This window comes from Xenopus laevis, chromosome 2L (assembly GCF_017654675.1).
Source record: "Xenopus laevis strain J_2021 chromosome 2L, Xenopus_laevis_v10.1, whole genome shotgun sequence".
In the NCBI taxonomy this organism is placed as follows: domain Eukaryota; kingdom Metazoa; phylum Chordata; class Amphibia; order Anura; family Pipidae; genus Xenopus; species Xenopus laevis.
The window spans coordinates 121,709,760-121,728,165 of record NC_054373.1 but is presented as its reverse complement, the minus strand read 5'-3'; the positions used below and the strand labels follow the sequence as shown (position 1 = coordinate 121,728,165).

The 18,406-nt window shown below is 41.1% G+C and overlaps 1 protein-coding gene across 1 annotated transcript; it reads left to right on the top strand.

Annotated features, from left to right (window-relative positions):
• The first annotated feature begins 10,886 nt into the window (after positions 1-10,886).
• Positions 10,887-17,301, top strand: ing1.L (inhibitor of growth family member 1 L homeolog). Its single transcript, XM_018247198.2, has 2 exons — positions 10,887-11,893; positions 15,729-17,301. Exons 1-2 carry the CDS (start codon positions 11,758-11,760, stop codon positions 16,430-16,432), a joined length of 840 nt encoding a protein of 279 aa, XP_018102687.1. The 5' UTR covers positions 10,887-11,757; the 3' UTR covers positions 16,433-17,301.
• Positions 17,302-18,406: the final 1,105 nt, after the last annotated feature.

Here is an 18,406-nt window from a genome sequence, read left to right as displayed (position 1 = left end):
TGGTAAAAGGCTAAACCGACCCTCTGTGAAATGTAACAGTTGATGCATGTTATTATGCACAAATGGTAAATTGTGCACAATCTTTGGCCTGCTATTTAGCAAGGGGGCACTATTGCACTCTGGGTAAAAAAAAACATGGCAATTTCTGTTTGTGTTCAGCACTTTGCACTTGTGTCCATAGAATATAAAGTATATGAATGAAATGAACACATGCAACTACTGGTACCTGGGGTTTTCCAGATAAGGGGTCTTTCCATAATTTGGATTTTCATACTTTGTCTTTTTAAAAAAAAATTTAAACATTAAGGGGCAGATTTATCAAGGGTCAAATTTCGAAGTAATGGGAGTTTTTTTGAACTCCCATAACTTCGGAATTCGAACTAAAAAAACACCAATCAAACTGTATAAAATCGAAGTTTTTATCTTCAGGTGAAAAGGCTGTATTCGAATTGGCGTTTTAGCGCATATGATCTAATTCAAAACAAAGTATTTGCCCCAAAAAACTTTGATTTTTCAAAGTCCACCAAATGAGTCCAAATGGGTTCTAGGAGCTCCCTCATAGGCTGAAATAGCAATTCGGGAGGTTTTAGATGGCGATTGGTCGAAGTTTACATTTTAAAGAGACAGTACATGATCAATTTCGATATTCGAATAGTCACATTTTTTTAAAATTCGGATCGAATTTTGGCCTATTCAGTATTGGAAGTACACAAAAATTTTTTTACCCTTGATAAATCTGCCCCTAAATAAACCCAATAGGATTGTTTGCCACCAATATGGATTTATCCAGCTTAGTTTTTATCAAGTACAGGATATAAATGAGCCCAATTCTGCATTGCAAGGGATTTGCTTTGTCATATAAGATCTCCAGTGCTACAATGTACTGTATATTGTATGCAGGTATTTTGGTTAAATGGATGGCAGATTGAAGTTTAGCACCTTTGAAAATCCTTAGGTACAGTATATGTTTTGTTCTATACCAGTGTTTTGAGAGTAGTTCCTATAATACTATGACATGGCACAATCTCAGTGGACAGATGAGCAGGCGTTTCACATAAATGCATTATCGATTGAAGCCCAGTACCTTTGAAGACCCTTGGGTAAGTTTTGCAGCATTGGCATACCCTTTGGAATGCTAAAATATGATTATAATGGGGGATGGAGGCTGTGAGTAGAGAGAGTTTTTCATGTTCAAATGGATGAATTTTAGTAACATGAAACAACAAGTGATGCCAAAATATACTGTAGAGCCATTACATTTACTCCCATACTTTCTTTGCTACAGCACTCTCACATACAATTCGCCACATGGCAGGCATGTGGGACTTCGTGTTGACGTTGTTGTCATAGCTACCACAGATCCCTCCTGCCCCCATGTAGACTAACCCACTGTGCGCTACCTGGGAAACCTGAGAGAATGGAACGCGCCCTATGCTCCTCCTACAGGAGGAAACGCTCGCCACTTATTGGTTGGTCTAAAGTGACAGTCTTTCGGTCGTGCTGGGATTTGTAGTTCCCGGACTGAAATGTAAAGCCGTTTGTACTCTTATTTATAGGTGCTGTGGAGTGTCACTTGTACATGAGGGGAGGGTCCAAAGAGCTGGTGAATTGATACTTTGGCCTTCTAGACAGTAATAAACTAAAGCTCTAGGCGCAAGTACAGCTGCAATTGTTTATAAGCAGCAGGGCTGTCAACGTGATTCCAGCGACATTATCTACTTGTGACTTGCTGTAGCGTGTAATTTGCTTGGTGCTGAATACGCTGCGAAAGCACAGAATTGTGTGAGGGATACAAGGCCTGAAGTGTTTGTGTGTGGCTTCTCTCACGGTAGCGACTAGTTCGTATCCCTGGAAAGGACCGTCCCTCTAGTGGATAGGAAATAGATGATTCATATGGCAGTTCGCTAGAAAGGACCTAATGCCTCTAGTGGTGAGGTACCAGGAAAGTATAGGAATTAATCCAGTCTATAATGACAAAGCTAAATGCCATCCAGTAGAAGGACCTTCAAAGTAAGGTCCCAAATAAGGATAGATTTAGTCTGTTCTAATAGAGCTGGCTATTTCTCGTCCCTATAAAGGCCCTCACAATATATTAACCTTTTGGTATGTTAAATAGATAGAAAACTATTTGCAACTCATTAAAGGACATATTTCTGCCATTTTTAGAGATAGTACTTAGTTATTCATATATAATAAGTGTGAAATCCATCATCTCTGTTAGACTGTTTTACTGCTATTTCATATGAGGTCCAGTAAAGGGATAGAAACTAGTCAGTTCATACAAGCTAATTCTCATCCTGTCTATGGACCTTCTACAACAGTACAGGGACCATCTGTATTAGGCAAATACCTGGCAGGTAGAAACTAGTCAGTTCATATAAGAACAAGCTAATTCCCATCCTGTCTAAGGACCTTCTCTAACAGTACAGGGACCATCTTAATTAGGCAAAAACCTGACAGATCAAGTAAAGGGATAGAAACTAGCAGTAACGTAACTAGAGTTTTCCCGGGCCAGGGCGCAGGATGCACCTGGGCCCCTCCCCCACCCCTGTAGATGCACAGATTACTTACCACCGCGATTTTTGGTGGGACTTCCGCACTGCAGCGTGATCTCCGGCAGGCCCGAGGGGGAGCGGACCCTGGTGCAATTACACCCCCTGCTCCCCCGGTAGTTATGCCACTGGAAACTAGACAGTTCATATAAGAACAAGCTAATTCCTATCCTGTCTAAGGACCTTCTCTAACAGTGCAGGAACCATCTGTATCAGGCAAATGCCTGACAGGTCCAGTAAAGGGATAGAAACTAGTCAGTTCATATTAGAACAAGCAAATTCCTATCCTGTCTAAGGACCTTCTCTAATAGTATAGGAACCATCTGTATTGGGTAAATACCGGACAGGTACAGTAAAGGGATAAAAACTAGTCAGTTCATATAAGAACAAACTAATTTATATCCTATCTAAGGACCTTCTTTAACAGTACAAGGACCATCTGTATTAGCCAAATACCTGACAGGTAGAAACTAGTCAGTTCATATAAGAACAAGCTAATTCCTATTCTATCTAAGGACCTTCTCTAACAGTACAAGGACCATCTGCATTAGGCAATTACCTGACACTAGGTCCAGTAAAGGGATAGAAACTAGTCAGCTCATATGTGAACAAGCTAATTCCCATCCTGTCTATAGACCTTCTCTAACAGTACAGGGACCACCAGTATTAGGCAAAAACCTGACAGGTCCAGTAAAGGGATAGAAACTAGCAGTAATGTAACTAGAGTCTTCCGGGCCACGGTGCAGGATGTGCACCCGGCCCCTCCCCCACCCCTCTAGATGCACGGATTACTTACCAGAGATTTTTGGGTTGGACTACCGCACTGCAGCGCGATCTCCGGCGGGCCCCGTGGAGGAGTGGGCCCTGGTGCAATTGCAACCCGCCGCTCCCCCGGTAGTTATGCCACTGGAAACTAGACAGTTCTTATAATAACAAGCTAATTCCTAGCCTGTCTAAGGACCTTCTCTAACAGTAAAGGAACCATCTGTATTAGGCAAATACCTGACAGGTCCAGTAAAGGGATAGAAACTAGTCAGCTCATATAAGAACAAGCTAATTCCTATCCTGTCTAAGGACCTTCTCTAACAGTACAGGAACCATCTGTATTGGGTAAATACCTGACAGGTCCAGTAAAGGGATAGAAACTAGCCAGTTCGTATAAGAACAAACTAATTCCTATCCTATCTAAGGACCTTCTATAAGAGTACAAGGACAACCTGTATCAGGCAATTACCTGACAGGTCCAGTAAAGGGATAGAAACTAGTCAGTTCATACAAGAACAAGCTAATTCCTATCCTATCTAAGGACCTTCTCTAACAGTACAAGAACCATCTGTAATGGGAAATTACCTGACAGGTCCAGAAAAGGGATAGAAACTAGTCAGTTCATATAAGAACAATCTAATTCCTATCCTGTCTAAGGACCTTCTCTAACAGTACAGAAACCATCTGTATTAGGCAAATACCTGACAGGTCCAGTAAAGGGATAGAAACTAGTCAGTTCATACAAGAACAAGCTAATTCCTATCCTGTCTAATGACCTTCTCTAACAGTACAGGAACCATTTGTATTAGGCAAATACCTGACAGGTCCAGTAAAGTCATAGAAACTAGGGTAATTCTAGGTAATTCCTATCCTGTCTAAGGACCTTCTCTAACAGAGCCATTGACATACACCATAGGACTGCTCCTAGGTACCAGGGTTTAGCAGTCTACTAAAAATATCCAATTCCAGGTTCCCTCTGCCCAGTTATGACCTAAGTTTATTGGTCCATACAAAATCCTTGAAATTCTAAGTCTGTCAAGGTTTGTTTAGAGCTGCCAATGGATGAATACTGTGATTCACATTTCTTTAAGTTGCTCCAAGACACCAACTATAGGGTCCAGAGGAAGCCCTTTGGGGATAACATAACATCCTGCCTATGATCTGGTGTTTTTATGTTGTTTCCATAAACGCTACTCTAAATGAGCAGATAGCTATGGTACTGGTTCACTTATATTGCTATCCCTGAATTCGCAAGTAGGTATGGCCTATTTCGCCTGTACCTTACCTGGACAAAGGTGATCAGTGGAAGCCATTAGTCTGGCTATTTAATTTTTACATTATTTTCTAGTAGACTTAAGGTATGAAGATCCAAATTACAGAAAGATCCATTATCTGGAAAATTGCAGGTCCCGAGCATTCTGGATATCAGGTCCCGTACCTGTACTATCAACTAAGGCTGACTTTGACAAGTGTAACATTGTGCAGGGTCTATTTCAAGCCAAGTAGGTAAAGTTACCTTTAAACTTCTAAAAATTAACTGAAAAGGGTAATTGTATTTATAATTTTATTGAAAAATAAACATGTAGCAGGATCAGACAACAAATCTTTGACACAGTAGCATGGTATAATATAGTATAGTAAGTTAGGCTGAAAAAAGACACACGTCCATCAAGTTCAACCTTTTAAGTCTATATATACTCTGCCTAACTGCCAGTTGATCCAGAGGAAGGCGAAAAAGCCTTTTGATCGAAGCCTTTCAATTTGCCTCAGAGGGGAAAAAAATTCCTTCCTGAATCCAAAATGGCAATCAGACTATTCCCTGGATCAATTTGTACTATGAGCTATCTTCCATAACCCTGTAATCTCTCACTTGCTAAAAAGCCATCCAACCCCTTCTTAAAGCTATCTAATGTATCAGCCTGTACTACTGATTCAGGGAGAGAATTCCACATCTTCACAGCTCTCACTGTAAAAAACCCCTTCCGAATATTTAGCCGGAAGCTCTTTCTTCTGTCAGCTGGAAAGACCTTCTGGTAAATAAAGCATTACAGAGACTATTATATGATCCCCTTATATATTTATACAGTACATAGTATCATGTCACCCCTTAAAGCGATACTGACAAGTTCCTATAAAAATCATAGGAACATGTGAGTATCAAGTAGTTGCTGCACCTGGAATAGTTCCCTTCAAAGCAGACGACTCTGACACTGTTAATGGATCTTCTGCCTTGCTTCCGTGATGAAGTTCTGTTTATTACTACAGAGGAAAAGCAAATAATTTTTTAAAATTTGCATTATTTAAATAAAATGGAGTCTATGGGAGATGCCCTTGCCGTAATTCAGAGCTTTCTGGATAACGGATTTCATGATAATGGATCCTACACCTGAATACATTTCTGGATTATTTGGATAAAATGGAGTCTATGGGAGATGGCCTTTCCGTAATTTGGAGCTTTCTAGATGATAGGTTTCCAGATAACGGATCCCATACCCGTAGTAATAAAAAGTAGCAATAACAATACATTTGTAGCCTTACAGAGCATTTGATTTTAGATGGGGTCAGTGACCCATATTTGAAAGCTGTGAGAAGGCAAATAAGTTAAAAAAAAAACCCAATGAAAACCCATTGAGAAGTTGCTTAGAATTAGCCATTCTATAACACACCAAAAGTTAAGTTAAAGATGAACCACCCCTTTAAGAAGGATATAAATAATTGGAGAAAATGCAAAGATGTGTAACTAAACTGGTGGAAGATTTAAATTATGAGGGCAGATTATGGTGTCGGTTTTATCTTGGGGGGGGAAAGACACTTGCGAGGGGATATAATTCTTCTTTACAAGTACATTACAAGTACTCAAGTGCAATATAGACAGATACTGGGGGATCAGCAGCTGGGCTGACCTGGTAGGGGTCTAAGGCCAATCTTTGCTTGTGTGACTGCAGGGCTGTGATTGGCTAACTACTAATTGGATGTAAATATAATGGGTGATGGGAAACAACCTATAGCAGAAACTTCTACAGGTATTGGATCTTTTATCCGGGAACCCATTATTCTGAAAGTTCCAAATTTCGGAATGACTTTCTCCCATAGGCTCCATTTTATCCAAATAATCCACATTTTTAAATATCATTTACTTTTTCTCTGTAATAATAAAAAGTACCTTGTACTTGATACAAACAAAGATATAATGAATCCTTATTTGAAGCAAAACCAGCCTATTGGGTTTATTCAATGTTTACATGATTTTCTAGTAGACTTAAAGTATGAAGATCCAAATTACGGAAAGATCAATTATCAGGAAAACCCTAGGTCCCTGAGAGAAGAGACTGGAATATGCATAGGAGAGACCTGAATAGAAAGATGAGTAATACAAAGTGGCAATAACTATAAATTTGTAGTCTTGCAGAGCATTTGTTTTTACGTGGGGTCAGTAAACCCATTTGAAAGCTGTAAAGGGTCAGAAGAAGAAGACAAATAATTCAAAAACTAAAAAACATAAAGGCCAGTTGAAAAGTTGCTTAGAATAAGCCATTCTATAATATACTAAAAGTTAACTTAAAGATGAACAGCCCCTTTAAGGCAAACAACCCCAAGTGGGATTCACAATCACTAGACTTACAAGACTTTGAATACAAGGGCATACTTTGTTGCACAAAACATTTCTCCATATCTGTGGCAGTTGTAGTTGGGTTTTATGGTGGGGACATTACAAGAAGAGTATGACACACAGCTCCAACACGCATAGGGCAGGCATAGTATGGCATACACAGGAGGCATAGAGCAGGCAGAGTATGGCACACACAGGGAGCATACGGAAGGCAGAGTATGGCACACACAAGGAGCATAGGGCAGGCTGGAGACAGGGAAACCTATCAGGATGACTCTAATATGAGCAGTTCACAGGGCTGGATTTGTGGAAAGGCCAGAAAGGCCTGGGCCTAGGGCAGCAGAATTTTAGAGGGGCGGCATGCTGCCCAACCACGCCCGCATTGGTTCGGAAGCACTGGGAATTTGCAGGAGATACAATAGTTTTTAAAATGCCATGTGCACCAATCACCAGTACTCCAGAACCGATGCTGAAAATTTCCACATGTACACAAAGGAAGGGGAGAGGATGGGGGTGATGAGTGGCAGTAGGCCCAGGGGCACCTGCATTATAAATCCAGCCTTGGCAGTTCATACTGTGCTACATACAGTGACACAATGCTGGTGCCCCTCCAGCAGTTTGCATTAGGTGTGAACAGTGTGGGCACTTTCAGTCTGAGATGTGAACAGTAAAGGGCTTTAGGCGTGTGAACAATAGAGGGGTTATAGGTGTGAACAGTGCAGGGGGGGATTAGAGGTGTGAACTATGCAGGATTTTACATTCGAAATTTGAAGTGTAATCTGTGCAGTGGCCAGTTAATCTCAGTATTGATACATTTTAAAGCTTGCACCTGGTAAGCAGGTTTTAAATGATGTATTATGGATAAAAAAGTGTTGGGATCGAAATGTTTCTCGTGCTAGGGATGATGTTACCAGTTCAGATACACAGCAGCCCTGATGCAGTAAAGGCCCATGATTCCTTGTGAAGCTCCATATGTCTTATCTTGACCAGCCTTTTCCTTGGTGCCACCTGAGCTCCACATTCTCCACTTGTACAGGGCCACTGGTGCTTTCTGGGAAACGTGTCAATCATGTGCATGAAGACTTATGTCTTGAGTTGGGAGAGGGTCAGAGACTACTTTCTAGTCTTAAAATATAATAACATGTATTGAATATGTTTACTGAAACTCCGTTTCTGCATTTCAGAGCTTGGAGGACCATCACCTGGAGGTAGTATCCTTCTTTCATGAGAATAGTTTTCATGGACTAATTTCTCATGACTGAGTAAACCCTCTGTAACATCCCTTCATACTATAGCTCCCATGCCCTCAAACTCAGTTGGAATGGGCAGAATTTGACCACCAATCAGTTTTTAATGCAGGAAGTTGCCAAGCAGTTTGGCCTAAAAGATGAGCCACTTTCCAATTTTTGCAGCTCTCTTAGGTAAGTAGATGAAGTAGCAGCAGTGTGAAGAACACGTCTGGTAGTACCACAAGCTTCCAATTTAAGTCAATGGGAAATTGCAACAAATTCATCAGCCTTTCGATTAGCCTAAATAATGAAATATATCCTATACACATACTAGCCTCTTTTAATGGAATAGTCACTGATGTGTACCCTCTTTATGGACCCAGCATTTTGCCGCTTGAGTGTTTTCAGTGCTGTGAACATACACCAAACCACTCCAAATTCCCACCCCCACCCAATTCATTTCTGTAGAAATTCCTTGTGCCTGTAAATACATTATTGCATTAGCTAGCACTTGCAAGCTGTTCCCATAAGAATGAATTGACAAACATTTTGCTCAACAAAACATTTGGTGTTCCATTATACTTATAGGAGGGAAAAGATATCATGTTATCTCACATTCTCCACAAAGTGCACACATACATTCACTTTATCCTTTCCCAGTTTTCTTAGTCTATAATTTACCTTCATCACCCTTGTGCAGCTAAGTTTTAACCATATCCTGTCCTGTGTAGTAACCCTTTCCACAATAACTTATCCCCACTTATTGAAATACATTTTGCATATAAATGTAGCTGCAGCCTACAAGTGTTTGCCAGCCCTGTCAAGTCTCTATAGTAAAGACACTGGGATGACAGAATTTATCTTTAAAGGAACAGTAACACCAACATTTTTTAACACTCAATTCATCCTCAAATAGCTATAGTACTAGGTCAGGTTAACTCAATTTTTTTTTTTTTTTTAAATCTTGAGCTTGAATCTGACTTCCAGAGTGCTCCATAGCAGAAAGGTGATGGCAGCTTGAATTCCTCTGCTATGCTGAGCTTAAAGGAATTGTTCAGTATAAAAATAAAAACTGGGTAAATAGATAGGCTGTGCAAAAAAACATGTTTCTAATAGGGTTAGTTAGCCAAAAATGTAATGTATAAAGACTGGAGTGACTGCATGTTTAACAGAAGAAAAAACTACTTCCTGCTTTGAAGCTCACTTGGTTTCCACTGATTGGGTTTCTTTAAAACAAGAACATGAGTAGATTTCACTTTCATTTTTCTTTAACTTTTTAGTGTTTCTTATTTGTTCCATTCTCACCCCACCCACCACATCTATAGGTTACTCCTCCCAAATGTGACCAATACTCAGAATAAAGACACACACAAAGCAACTTGATGTTAAATCTGTGTAACTCACAGTTTTATTGATAATAATTAGATAAACTGCTCTATTTAATCCGGAGGAAGGCAAAAAACCTCTTACTAGAGGGAAAAAAATCCTTCCTGACCCCTTAACGGCAATCGGATTTGCTCCCAGGATCAATGCGCCAAATTAAATCAAGGAAAGCAGGGTTAGGGAAACAGAAGGGAATATGGCAGCATACACATGAGCGCCCTTTAAGCTACAAGGTGAACACTACATTCCATTCTTTTGGACCCCAGGCAGCCTGTAGACCTGGCTGTAGACCTGGCTTCTGCAATCTAAGGGATGGAGTGGACATCAATTTTACACTGAACTGTTCCTTTAATATATATGCTCACAATATTACCCCCAAAGCTGTCTGAAGGAAAAGAAACAGACATTTGAACTGCAGATGCTTAAAAAAAAAAAAGCTTAGGTGCTTTAGGTGATCCGCGTGAAGCTGACTTCTGGTTCAGCACACAGAGGAATTCAAGCTGCCTTCACCTTTTCACATTCTGTTATGAAGCACTTTGGAAGTCAGATTGAAGCTCAAGATTTAAAAAGAAAACCAAAGGGGAGAGTAAGCCTGACTTATATAGAAGTTTGGGGGGAATTAAGTGTTAAGATAACTTGGTGTTACTGGTTTAGGGGCAATGATCCTCTCCTTAAATAGAAGTCTCTCTCATGACCGTTATCCCATGTTCTATTACTTGACTGGACGCTCCACATTTTTCATCAGCTCATGAAACACCAAGGCAACAGTTTCTATACAGTTTATTGTTCCCAAGTTGTCCATTACATTATTCTCCATTAAGGGAGACTTTCAGTGCATAGCAGAAAAGCAAAGCGGTTTATGGTTAATGAATAGAATATTATTATAGCTGTGTCAGTATGTCTTGCCTTTCATTTTTATCTTGCCATTGTTGCACCGTAATTGTGCGAGAGTAACGGTAAAAAAAAAAACTCCAGCTCCAACAACAATCTTATAGCTGCATTTGGGTGTGTAAATATTGAATACAGTCTGCCCGACATGAATTCACTGTGATCCCCCCTCACCCCACAGAAATTCAGAGGCAGTGATGCCTTCAATCATCCAACGACACAATGAACAGCCCCAAAACCTGAGGTAGAGGTTACAACCTGTACTAAACCTACAATACAAGTTGGCAACCCTGGGAATTTAGGTCCTGTCAAGAGTCGGCAGCCACCCACTAGAACCCATTACCACTTTCCCATGTTTGAATTTGCCGCTCACGGATAGGTAAGCCGCAGTGGAGCGGTCACATGGTAGGATCACATGACCGTGACGTCAGGTCCTTTCCTAGGATAGGAACTAGCCGCTACCCTTCTCTCACTGCAGCCCCCTGGCGTTGTTATACTTTGATCAGAACGAATACACATGGGGCCACAGCAATGCATTTCTCCCGCGGCGAGTCAGTGTCCATGAGATTCCTTCCCTCCACATTAACATTTGACGAGTATTATAAAGCGTGACGGGCCACAAGTTGAACATCCCTTCCTCCAGAACTGATAGCAACAGAACTCTGCGCATGCGCTATTGAAAGGGGGGGGGGTGAATGTTTCCCAAGTGTTTCAAACTGCTATTCGGCTTTTCCACGTTGTATGTCGCGTATGTGGGAATAAAAAGCTGCGTCGCCGCTCCGGGGTTTAGTGAGTGGGAGGCGGTGAAAGGGACAAATAGGTAGTAGAGCGTCGAACAGTCGCCATTACCGGCAGTACGGTGCCCGCTAGTTCCACCCCAGTCCTGAAATGATCCTGTGTCTGTAGTCAGTGCCAAACAACAATTCATCCCTCCTGCCCGCTGCTACCACTATTGCTGCTGCCACTACTGCTGCATTTCTACCCTCCGGCCCCCACCTTTTCCCCACCCCTTCACACACAAACACACCCCACTACCTCCTTCCCGACTTCTCCAGATAGACAGCCATTCAATCAGCTGCTGCACTTTTTTTTCCTCTTCTTTTCACACAGTACAACCACATCTCCATGCACCTCCGCGGCGCCGGCAGCCTCATGCCAGGCTCACCCTGCCGCCTTCTTTGTGTTTCGTCCCCTGTGTGTTAGTAGTCGGCGAGGAGACGGTTGCATTTGTTCTAGGAGGGGGGTTGGCAAGTGCTTTGCAGAGGGGAAAGATCCTGGATCAGACAGGAGCCCGGCGGGGTGTTAGTGCTGGAGACTGCAGCCGCACAAGATGCTGAGCCCGGCAAACGGAGAGCACATTCACATGGTGAACTATGTAGAGGATTACCTGGACTCCATCGAGTCTCTGCCTTTCGACCTGCAAAGAAATGTCTCTCTCATGAGGGAGATCGACGCCAAATACCAAGGTAAGAAGGTCTCTCGTGTTGCGACCTCTCCATGTCCTGAAAGTGGGGTGAACTTTGTCACCTTCCTTTCATTGGAGTATTCTTGTTACTCGAGGTGCACTTGCCCAACTCTTTCCCCTTTTGTCAATGAACTAAAGGAGCAGTTAGTAAATGTGTGTCCCTGTCCGTATTGGGAGAAGAGGACGCACGGTGTGTACACTCTCCAGCTGCCTGTCATAGGGTGGAACAAAAGCTCCTCTGCTCCCTTCCATAAGCTTTTTCTCCTCACAACAACGCTGCCCATAAACACGGCTCCCTGTCTCACAGTCACCTGATGCAGCGATTTATTATTGGATCCAATGCGCTAAAATTGTTGTGGAAGCGAGTGTGTGTGTGTGTGTGAGGCGGCTGTTGTGTGCCATTAAACAGCCCAGAGATTACAGCAGAACAACACTGAGGAATGTACAGTCCCCAGTAGCAGTAGCAGCAGGATGGCTGTAGTAGTAATGGTAGTAAGGGAGAAGCGAGTGCTGGAGCGGTGGGCAGGGTTTCCTTTGCTTCATTTTGTCATTGTCTTTGCATCAGTCGCGCCACTAAAATGAATATCTCCAATGAACTAAATAGAAAAGGCTGTGCCCGCAGTGGATTTTAAGTCGCAGTTCCATTGCCCGGTTCATTTTCGCCTCATTTCTCGATGTGTGGGTTTCAGTCGGAGTGTGCCTGTGCGACGGCTCCTCTCATTGCCGGTTTTTAGCTATTGCTGCTGCTGCTGCACTTCTTTCTGGCAGCTGGAGAGCTCTGCATTGTCCTACATAAAGGCAGCCCTCTCTCTGTATGTACATACTGTGTGCCTTATAACTGTCACATACACACACGCACCAGTGCTCAACATACCCCGTGTAAACTACAGCTTGTCCTACACAAAGGGACGCGGCTTTGTTCAACCAGCTTTTCCCCGAATAATATTCACTTGTAACTTAAAACACCAAATGTTATGGGGGCGGGGTACTGGGAGTTGTAGTGTCAATAACAACCGCAGGCTTCACGTCCCCTTTCAGCCAACATTTTGGAGTGAAGCGACAAATGCGTCACAGCAGCAGCGGCTGTTTGTTGAAAGCTGCGCACTGGCAGCCGGGCTGAAGCTCACTCGGAGCTCGACGTTTTATTCGTCTGTGTACGTGGTACCTTTATTTTTGCGAATAGTGTGTGAATGGGGAAGAAGTGGATAGTCGGATGAAGCGCTCACAGTAGCGTACGTTGTTACAGTATTATTCTTGTGTTTAGCCGGACTATTGCCGTACTTATACCGAAAACAGGTGTAACTCCCAATCGTTTCCGTACAGCGCCAACCGCGCTTTAATCTAGCTGTACAACAAATTACTCTTTATATACGACGGGCCTTGTCAACGTAGTTTAAGTAGCCCCGCCCCTTTAAAATCATTGGCTTCGGGTTTGGAAGGTCCCGGGCCGCGGCTGTCCTAGTCATTGGTTCTTTCCTTCAAATGAACGTCCCTTTATCGTAACGCCTCATGTTTCAGGTCCCACCTCTCAAAGATCATTTAAATGTGTCCGTCCGCCCTTCGGATTTTATTGGCTGTGGGAGTAGCCCGGCCAGCTCCATTCCGGTAGGATCGATTTACAGCAGCGCACGAACTAACCAATGTTTGCTATGTGACCTAGTTGTCAAGTGTTCTGCGGCCATCTTTGTTTTGGGACAGGGTATTTTATGCGAGCGGATGTGTGATGAGATTTCTGATATTTTCTATAACCTTGTCTGTATTTGCGTTCGTGTGCATAGTGTTCCCTGCACTCGTCAAGCGCGTTTTCGGTTTTGCTTTGCCTAAAGTGCCATGTTTATTACATTAAGTAAATGTTCTAGAACTTGTATGATGGTGAAGTTACATTGGTCTTGTCTATATTTCTATGGCCTTGCTGCACACTCACTCTCTGCACACTAACTGATAGAAGACGTGAAGTGCGGCCATGCCCAAAAGAGCCTTTGATAGTAAATTCAAATAAATAATAAATATATAAAATAAATAATATATATATATATATATATATATATATATATATATAATGTGTTTGTCATCTATCTATAATAGCTTTAATATATATTTTGAATAGATTTTTATACTCCAGAAAGGTAGCTGTCATATCTACAGGTTACTTGTAGCCACTGTAACATTGCTCTTTTAAATTAGATAGAAAATAAGTTGGATGAATTGTTCTGTGGTGAGCTCTAATCTCACATTTTGATAAATCTGACCCTTAAGGGCAGAGAGACACGCTATTGGACTCAGGGAGGGCGACTAATCTCCCGGAACTGCCATCCCGCCGGCTTCGTTTTCCGAAGTTGCCTCATGAGGAAACTTTGTGCGACTACAGAAAACGAAGCCCTCTGAGTGCCATCCCGCTGGCGATTTTCATTCAAGCCGGCGGGAAGGCAGTTGGGGGAGATTAGTCACCCCAAAGAAGAAGAGATATGTCGCCGGGCAACTAATCTACCCGAATCTAAGCGTGTCTCTGCCCTAAAATGTATACTTAAAGGAGAACTAATTGTTAATTTTGCATAATCTGCCACTGTATAACATATTTGCTCTATAGTGAAACGTGTTATGAATGGATCAATGATTTAACATTATTTTCTAGAGGCAGGAACATTCTGATAATTTATTAGTTTAAATAAGGTTAGTGTTTTTTTTTATTGGGGAAAAAAGAGTGTTTTTTAATCTGAGCGAGGTTTTGTTCATTTATATTCATTTAAAAATGAACTCCCTTATTCTTGTATGGAATTAAGCCAATACACCTGCTTCTTGCAATAAACACGGTTTTCTTAATTGCTTCTCTAATGGAAATATTAGGGTGCATTTGTATAATTATTTACATATATTATTTACAGTGTTAGACCGGCCCACCAGGATACCAGGGAAAACTCCTGGTGTCGTGGGCCCTCTTGCTTCTAACCATTTGGACTATTTCGTTGTCATTCTCTATTTCATTATGGTAAAAAAAAGAGGCCTAATAATGGAAGAATAAAGTATAGTAAGTAGAGATAAAAGACTAGTAGAATAAAGAGGTTAACTGAGGAGAGGAGAAATAATAGTTTGGAAAGTGGGCCCACCATCTAAAGTTTTCTAGTGGGCATATGTACATTTTTTGTCTTGTGAAGGTGTTTCTGATTCAGTTTGCAGTTTTAATCTTCCTTAAGCAGCCTCTGTCTGACCATAATCTATATTAGCTCCCATTGGCCTATTCTGTTATTATCCTCTTAGAAAATGTCAGTAGGATGGGGGGGGTATGAACAAGTGGCCTGGGGCATGTTCTATGTTGCTACTTGGGGGAATGGTAATTTGTAAATAGAAGACAAAATAATTATCCAGATTTAGCCTTTGCTGGAACCCTGTATGTTTTCTTGTAGATTGTACTGAGTGTTATTATAAAACTATGTCAGTCTTGCTGCTCTTCATGGTGAGAGAATTGAGGTTGTGGAATGCACTGGCGGGTGAGGTTGTGATGGAAAATACTATTCATGCATTTGAGTGGCTTGGATGATTTCTTGGACAAGTATAATATCCAAGGCTATTGTGATCTCAAAATCTACAACTTGTGTGGGACCGAAACGTCGGATAAATAAATTTTTTTTCAACAACTTTGATTTAATTTAGTGAATCCTGTGAGTGCCATCACTATTGACATTTACTATATATAATTATATATATAGACAGGTCTGTATATGTATGTATATATGCAGTGGGTTTTTCAAACCCAAATTAACTATGTAACATACTGAAAATGTCCGTTATGTGCACATGCTAATATAATCTGCAGATAAAACATTTATCTATTGTTGCAGAAATCCTAAAAGAATTGGATGACTACTATGAAAAGTTCAAGCATGAATCTGATGCAGTCCAAAAAAAGCGTCTTTTGCAGTTCATCCAGCGAGCTCTTATTCGTAGTCAAGAACTTGGTGATGACAAAATCCAGATAGTGAGCCAAATGGTGGAGTTGGTTGAGAACAGGACCAGGCAGGTAGACAGCCACGTGGAACTGTTTGAGACTTGCCAGGATTTGAATGACAGTACAAGCAACAGCAGCAAAAACAACCAGGAAAAATCCAAAAATGAGGCCATTGTCCAGACTGAAAAGCCCAGCAATAAAAGATCCAGGAGACAGCGGAACAATGAAAACAGGGAAAATTCAACCATCAACCATGACCATGATGATCTCACTTCAGGAACGCCCAAGGAAAAGAAGGCAAAACCATCGAAGAAGAAAAAGAGATCCAAAGCCAAAGCTGAACGAGAGGCCTCACCTGCTGATCTTCCAATCGATCCCAATGAACCCACATACTGTCTGTGCAATCAAGTTTCTTATGGTGAAATGATTGGCTGTGATAATGAAGAATGCCCCATTGAGTGGTTTCACTTTTCTTGTGTTGGACTCAATCACAAACCAAAAGGAAAATGGTACTGTCCTGAATGTAGAGGAGAGAATGAGAAAACCATGGGGAAAGCACTTGAGAAATCTAAAAAAGAAAGGACATATAACAGGTAGTTCACAGAAAAAGACTGTATTTGGGAAAGGAAGTGAGGCAAACAATTTTATTTATTGTCCATAGCACCTTGTGAAGGTAAAAGGATTGCAAATGGTATATTTCTTATTTTATGGAAAGGGGCAACCCATTTCTGAGGCGAGCAATAACCTTACCCTTCTGTTGAACAGCTCCCACAAGGAAATCATTTCATGAGCCAAATGACCGCAGTGGCCTGTAAGATACATGCTCTCGGCCTTTATATATGGGAATAGTTCATACAACAGCTGTGAGCCATGATGGGTTATATTAGAACTTTTAAACACAAACATGCAAAGCACTGTCATCCATTTATTTTACATCTGTAGTGAGTTGTTAATAATATGTATATGCCGTAGCACTTGTCCTTTGTCATTTCAGTATGCCACAGGTTTATGGAACTGAACTAGAACTGGAAAGTTCTAGTTTCCATTCATAGTTAGGACTGGTAAGAACCATGTTCTTTGTAAAATAGGATGGCGGATAGTCAAACAGTGGAAGTAGCATAAGAGGGTTTATATTAAATAGCAACACCATGGTTACAAGTTACATGGTAAACATTTTATACCGAAGTCTGGCCTGTTATCTGGAAAAGGCCATTTTAAAATAATTGATTGCATTTTTTTTAATTGAACCACACAGTGGTTTCACACAGATCAAGCTTTACATACTGACAGGTAATGGGGAAGCAATCCTAATTTGTATAAATGTACATTTTTAAATGGAATTGCACTTGATGTATTATAACTGGAAATGCAGCCAAATGCCATTGTGTAACCAATGTGCATTTCCCTTGTGTATGTGTGAAGATTGTACAGCTGTGATAATGAAAATAAAAGACAGATCTATGGTACGTTTTTCATTTTAGTAATGTTTAAGTTGTATGCAGGCAGGCAGCAAAGCACTTGGCAGTTAAACATGTATACAGTCTTTGGCTAGACCGTGTGCAGGAAGCTACTAACATTTTTCCTTAGTTACCAAATTCTGCATTGCTCGGGCCAGCGGAGGACTGCTGAAGCACACTGGTGGTATAAAAGAAATAATCCGTACGACACACACAGGGGCACATTCATCAAGGGTCGAATTTCCAATTCATGTGAGTTTTTTTTTTAAACTCCCCTACATTCAAATGAATCAGAAATTTGATGTATTAATAAAATTGAATTATTAAAACTCCCCAACAAATTTAAACGTCCCGAAAATTCGAATCAAACTCGATCAAATTCGATTCGCGTTTTTTCCCTGAAAAAAAAACTAGAATATCAGGAAGGCTGCCATGCGTGAGTTTAGAGCTTAAATAAAAACTCACCCACATTGTCTTCATACCTATGGGATTTATAGAAGTGTATTTAGGAACCATATTTATCAATGGATGAAAGTTAGAACTCCATTTGATTAATACAATTCTAAAAATCCCATAATGAATAAAGTGGATGAGTTTTTATTTATTAGAGAGATACACTAGAAATTATGGTAGTAAAACAAAACAGAGGCGCCAAAAGGATAAAAATAGCTAAAAGCACTTAAAAACCCAATGGGTAATTCAGAGGAGGTAGTAATAAACTTACCTCCTCCAAGCAGACACCAACAAAAGTGGTAATTTTCAATAGTAGTTTATTCACAAAACTGTATTGCAACGCGTTTCGCAGGCATTTCCTGCTTCATCAGGCAATATGGAGCGGGAGCAAAAACCAACTAAAAAAATACAGAGACAGGCAAATTTATAAAATATTATTATATACAGCTGTTCAGATTATGGGTAAGTGTGCATACTAAGTGATGCCCTTGGGCCAAGGATATGGGAGGGAGGGGAAACAAGGGGAGGAGAAATAGTTCACAGCATGGGAAAACAAGTGCTGATGGACATGGGGGATAGGCTACTAGTATATATTATCTAAATTGGGAACCAAGTATCTTGGTGGGAGACATAATAGGGGACATACAATAGTAACATAATA